This window comes from Paramormyrops kingsleyae, chromosome 5 (genome assembly GCF_048594095.1).
Source record: "Paramormyrops kingsleyae isolate MSU_618 chromosome 5, PKINGS_0.4, whole genome shotgun sequence".
Lineage (NCBI taxonomy): Eukaryota > Metazoa > Chordata > Actinopteri > Osteoglossiformes > Mormyridae > Paramormyrops > Paramormyrops kingsleyae.
In genome coordinates, this window is record NC_132801.1 from 26623863 (window position 1) to 26630110 (window position 6248).

At 41.8% G+C, this 6248-nt stretch overlaps 1 protein-coding gene across 2 annotated transcripts; it reads right to left on the reverse strand.

Moving 5' to 3' along the window:
• Nucleotides 1-760: 760 nt before the first annotated feature.
• cep20 (centrosomal protein 20) lies at nt 761-3292 on the reverse strand. 2 transcript variants are annotated; one of them, XM_023825222.2, is made up of 5 exons: nt 3056-3292; nt 2668-2865; nt 2415-2499; nt 1878-2011; nt 761-1088 (listed from the first exon to the last, which is right to left on the reverse strand). In XM_023825222.2, the coding sequence occupies exons 1-5, from the start codon at nt 3081-3083 to the stop codon at nt 1018-1020; spliced, it is 516 nt and encodes a 171-aa protein (XP_023680990.1). In that variant the 5' UTR covers nt 3084-3292; the 3' UTR covers nt 761-1017. The 2 variants fall into 2 exon arrangements, with proteins under 2 accessions (XP_023680990.1, XP_023680989.2); XM_023825221.2 differs by having other exon boundaries at nt 1861-2011.
• Nucleotides 3293-6248: the final 2956 nt, after the last annotated feature.

Below are 6248 nucleotides of genomic sequence, written 5' to 3' on the forward strand. Positions count from 1 at the left end.
GAAGTTGCTTTTCCACACTAGATCCTGCCTAGTAATCAGCAAATGCCTCGTCGAACCTGTGCTGTATCTAATAATGTGAAGTCGAGAATGAATCCCAAGCTGTTCAGATCGTTCTTGCTGCTGTGCATAGATCCTCTTTATATCTGCCCACATCAAACCAGCCCTCTGGATTCATTCTCTGTTACACTGAGTCATCTGTGCTTCTTCATAACCAGTTATGGTCAAACTATAATTTGGAAAAATGTGCTTCTTTCTCCTCCCTTCCGCTCAGGGCCATCTGTCCCCAGGCCCCGAGATCGTGACAAGGCGCAGACATCCGGCTTGCGTGCGGAGAGAGGACCTGTGCATCAGCCCGATTCAGCCAGTAACCAGCCCCACTGCTGGTGCTGGTCAGCATCACAAATGATGGAGATGCTAATATTTACCATCGCGTTTGTCAAGCCTGACAGAACACCGATTGATTAAAATCCATCTATATGATTTAAAAAAAAAAAATCCCCATTTGCACTGCAGTTTCCCCATTACTACCATACAGGCGTTATCGCTTTTAAAAAGTCTCATTTTTTTCCACAACAAGCTTAGGAAAATTGACCAAAAGTAAAATTCTGGGCCCCATGAAAAAAACCTTGGGGCCTCTATTAGGGCCCCTATAAAGTGCAGGGCCCTTCCGCCACCCTTGCCTGTATTATTTCTTATGAAATTGGAAAATAAATTATCATTTCATTTCAAGGTATTAGAAAGACACCAGAAAAAAATAAGAATTGATCACTGAATCGTTTATTAAACTTATGCAACAGGACAAAACATAAAAAGAAATGTAAAAAATGTAAAATATAAAAAAAAAGCTGTAAGACAAGTGATACACAGTAGGACTCTCTTGGCAAACACTACAGGTTACACCCTAACGACTACAATTTCAGTTACAGTCAAACAGGATGTAAAGTCCACTGATGAGAGTGTGGGGGCGGCAAATCATAACCAGCTCGCTCCCTTAACTGTAACTGCAGAAAGAGGCTGTCATCTGTATCCTCCCTGAAGGACAAAGGGCTCTGCGCCACTCTTCCCGGCTGGGTGCGTTTCAGGGACACCTAGTGGCAGAAGAGTGTAATAATACAAAACAGCCATTAATCTTGCGAGGGCTAAATCTGTGGAGGGTCATGGGAACAATACAAAACATCTCAAAGTGAAAGTACAGCGCCTTGGAAAGCATGATTAAGTAGGAAACAACTTGCAGACAAAGTTTGGACACCAAAGCTTTGAATGCACACTTAACTGAAGCTTGACTATTGTTTTTCCTAGAAGTATGTTTGGTTTAGATAAAAAGAGCAGCTCCTTTGTACGTTTAAGCAGCCGGAAGTTTTTAAATAGTATCTTGCTCCAAACAAAAACTTGTAATGAAAGAATTATTAATGAATGTAATAAGGATACGGATATCCTATGTCTTATTAAAGTTAGCACTGGAAATTGCCAGTAACACAGTTCACTACATTTCATAGCACAGTTATACCAGGGCTGCTATTTAAAAGAAAGCAAAAAGCTGAATTTTTCACCAGTTCAAGACCAAATGGAGAGATGGAGCAGGCGGAGCCATGTATTATGGCCCTAAATCAGTAAAAGGTATAAAATATTAAAGGACCTCGAAATCAGTCTTAGAGGACAATGGTTTTGAGTACCAGTCTTTAAAAAACAGCCCTCTCCGAGTTAACAGGACACACGTTGATGCTGAATTACTTACTGTAGTCGGTCAGTGACATTTTCAGAAACTGCTGTATAGTGAACCCTGGTCCCCTGGACAAAGGGTTATTTCATACATCTACAAAGGTTCGACAATGGGCTTCATGTACAGCCGCAGGCCCATACCCCGGCAGACTGCTCACCCGGCCTCCGGGCTTCACCAACAGGACGGACGGCGCGGTCCATTGGCTCAGACGCACCAGAGCTCTTCAGGAATACCTTACCCCCCTTCTCTCCGCTGCTCAGAAAATGTGACAGCAAACCGTACAAGAGAGGTCTGGAAAGAAGGACAGTGTCTTTGTGTTAGGGACATGGGAGACTGTCAGCTAGTCACAGGCTGGTGATTTCTGATAACATCCCATCGATTTGAAAGGGTTCCCTTTACCGAGAAGTACACTGAATCCAAAATGACCTAACCAACGTTTGTTTCCTACATCACCCAATACAGTCTTAAGTGCTTCATTAAAGGACTGCTGATTTTAAGGTTATTCCCTGTCAAGACTGGAAAATATTATTTTGCAACAGTCTAAACTTTTTTCACAAATGGACTGAACAGAATGTGTTGTCAAAGTATTTTAGCATGATAATTGCACTGATATTCCTTAATGTCTTGCTTTCAGTATGTACATTCTAAACAAAACCTAAAGCATAAATGGGAAAGTTATAGGTAATACACTCACACGCTGGAGGCGCTGGCGTCTTCCACCACGTTCAGCTCGTTGGCTATGAACTGCCTGTCCAGGGGCACCTCTGGCTGGCCAGACTCTGTGCAGAGTACATCCAGAGCCATGAATACACACAATAACAGTATCAAAGTACCCCTGCCGACCTCCCCACAGTAATTTTCCATAACTGAACGGCGATGGCGACCGCCTCATAAAACCCGAGTGTCATGAGTGTCGCCCCCTTGCGGCCGGTGACAGGACCCCTCACCCGCGCTCAGCACGGACGCTGTGTAGCGGTACTTGTTGAACTCCAGGTACTCGCGGATCAGCTCGTTGATCAGCAGGTTTTCCCGGGGCAGCGGCGGTCGCGGCTCAGACTTGTCGTCCAGGGCGTTGAACACCTCGGCCCGGATCCGAGCCTTCAGCTGGGCCAGGGCCCCCCGAGCCTCCAGCGCCTCTTTGAGGGCTACCGAGCGGCGAAAACAGAGAGGCCGTCCGTCAAGGTGCCGGACCGCAGCGGATCTGATGGCGGCCATGTATTATAATTATACCTCCCCTGCATGACTGCTTTAGCCTTTATCACCCACTTCCTTACACACATGCATATATGACAAATGTTTTTACGGCAATTTATAGCAAATAAGCCATGGAGTTACCGCTCTTCAGCTCCGTGACGGTCGCCATAGTGATGCTGTCTAACTTCCGAGTTTAAAGGTCGATTCTCCCCTAAGTTCCTGCCCTCTCCCGGGTTGTTTCAAACGGCCATGTGCCTGAAGTTTATATAGTTTTGTGCGCAGTATGCGTAGTATTACATTTTAGTACATTTTGACTTTAAAAGAAAATATATTTTGCAAAGCGTTTAAACGTGACCTCGGTTGTTTGTCGGCGCATATTATTATACTGTCCACTAGATGGCGCCGTGTGATGTTATTAATAAACGAAACGCGCAGTGCGTGTATTATATCAAACGGAGATCCCTGTTTCAAGCTATCTACAAAGTATCACATGAAGGGGATGCATTATAACAGTGGCTATGAATTTGAATTTGCACTTTGTCAAAAAAAGGATTTTATTAAAAACCCTTGCATGTTTTCTATTATTAAACAGCACAACTGCCAGGCACTATTGCACTAAACTTTAATTTTGTGAATCATATTATTTTTGCCATGTGCCACCTGAACTACACAGAGTACAAACCTCATTCTGATCTTTTTTTTTTTTTATAGTTTTATGTGGGGCATAGTGGCTTGCTGGTAGAGGGATTTAATAAGGCTCCACACTGGTTATTTACAGAGGTTAGGTTTGCTGTCAGCATTTTTGATCAGCTGAAGCCGTCTGGTGGTACAGTGAGGGAGGCCAGCCAAGCAGGGGCTGCAGGAGGCCAGCTGGCACAGGATAAAGGCCCTGACCTGGAGTAAGCTAGCATGCTACAGAGGAGCCAGACTTCTAGTAAAAAAATGGGTTTGTTTGTTTCCCTGAATGTATGGCTCTCTCATACCTGGGCCCAGTTGTTCTGAAGTGATCTGATTGGATCATAGGTTATATAATCCAGTCTTGGTATGATCTGGATCAAATCTTGAGTATGTGTTATTCATTTTTAGTATAATTGTGACTACTAAAAAACTTCTTCTTCCCTATCCTGCACACTTAAGTGTAAAATGCAAAAATAAAATCTCGAAGAAAATCCGGGATTAAGTCTATTGTGCCCTCTTTAGTTAACATTAGTAAATCATTTTCTGCCACGGTGCATTGCTACACCCCTACTACTTGGTCCTGAACCTCAAACTCCCTGCATTAAGTCTTCATTTTGTACGGACAGGGATTTCTGGAATAGCTTATTTCTTTGGTCCTGAAAACATCTCATAAGAATAACCTTGTTGTGTCTGATGACACTTTCACAGTGTGTAGCCGTCGAAGTACTTTCATACCAGTGTATTAGAAAATAGTTAAATTCACCCCACGTGCAGTAATTAATACCGCATGAAAGGAGTTTACAATATACAGACATTTGTGTTTCTGTGGGCAGAGCTATTTTTTACATTTGTAGTTGTGTAAAATAATCCGAATTGTTTGTGGTGACTGTTCCCATATCTGGTTTGTAATTGATACATTCCTAACTACAGTGCAAACACTTTGTCGAGGGTATTTTAATATTTATACATGTTTGTAATTCCATTATATATATTTTTTCAAACCATGTGGGTAATAATATGACAGCTGTCTGTAGGTCTGCAGCCTTCCGTGTTTTCCCGCGATCAGTATCATCCCCACATACATCTGTGATATGCACTCCCTGAAACAGATCACAGTGAGTGAGTCGCTATTACTTTGACATGTTTGACTGCCTGCCTAATCTACGCTGCTAAAACGTCGCAGGTACTGCAAACCCTCAGTTAGCAGCGTCTCTGTGGGCCGACTGCACGGGCTGCGGTTCCAGCAGACTGCAGACAGACTACTATGCTACGAATGACTAGCTTGTGTGCCAAAGAATTGACACTATGTAATAAAGTCAAATTAAATTAAGATAGCTGGGAGCCTTAACACGCGGGCTAGTTCAAGCATATCATTTGGAGGTTTGGATTACTGAAGCTGAAGTCTTGTGGGTTGTACAGTCTTAGGCAGATTACACCGTCTTCCACTCCTATTTTATCATTTTAATACGGTGGGAAAATGAGAAGGTGCTGCATGTACAATAGGACTCATTAGGTTCAACCACTTGGGGATTTTAGCCCCGATGTCAATCTTCCTTCAAAAAGAAAACGTCAAGCCCCAGGTAAACTTGACTTACTGTAGCTCTTGATCTTTTCAATAGCTTGAAAGGCCCCTGATTTGTACAAATATTTTCCTGATGTATGCTTACCTACAACATAAGCATTGATTTGGGACAGCTGCCTAATCATTACTGTTGCTCATTTATAAAAAACATTACCATTGTTACACCTGCATACAAAACACCACAGTTACTAACCTCGCCGGCTTCAGAAATGATGAAGATGGTCTTTCTGTGTAAAAACGAGTGTGGAATTCATACCAACAAGAGTGGGCATTGAGGTGTTATAGACGAATGCATGAGCTTTAGGGATGGCTACAGATTCATTTTTTTGCTGGACCTTGCGATTCTAACCATGATTAGCGATTGTAAGATGGATAAATGGAGGGGGTAGTTTGTTCAAGTTTATTGCTTTCAAGTGCACTTACACCAAGCTGCAAGTAAAATACTGTAAGAATAAAGTTGGGATAGAGTGACCTGCACAGATCACGGTTTATTTGGCTGCTGTCAGCGTATATACAAAATATAAAAATTTGAATGTGGAAAAAAAAAATCAACAATAAATATCGTAAACACAGTATTTGTGTACAATGAATAAAGTATTGAGGATATTGCATTCAAATGACTTTTCTCACATAGCAGTAAAGTCAATACAATAAACTCGATGATAAATCAACTGTAACAGGTTAAATATAAAAAGTAAAAATATAAAACATTCTTTACATTTGTATTAAAATACACATACAACACTTTATACTGTATGTAAATAACATCGTCATTACCAGTAAAACACACAAACAGAACCTTTTGGAAAATAAGTACTACTCTCATGAAAATCTTGAAAATCACAATTAATATGATGTGAGAAATCGTGATTTTCACTGACCAAGAGATCCTGCCTTTCATTACTGGTAAAAAGCCTGTTTTGAGAAACTTTAACCAGGTGTCTGAAAAGAGTGATGCGTATGTAAATATGAAATGACTCTGCAGGGCACCCAGGGTGAAAATCTGCGACTCGTTCTCATGAGTTTGGACGTCATATTCACTACAGCATCTGAATCTTGTAAATAAGGATACTA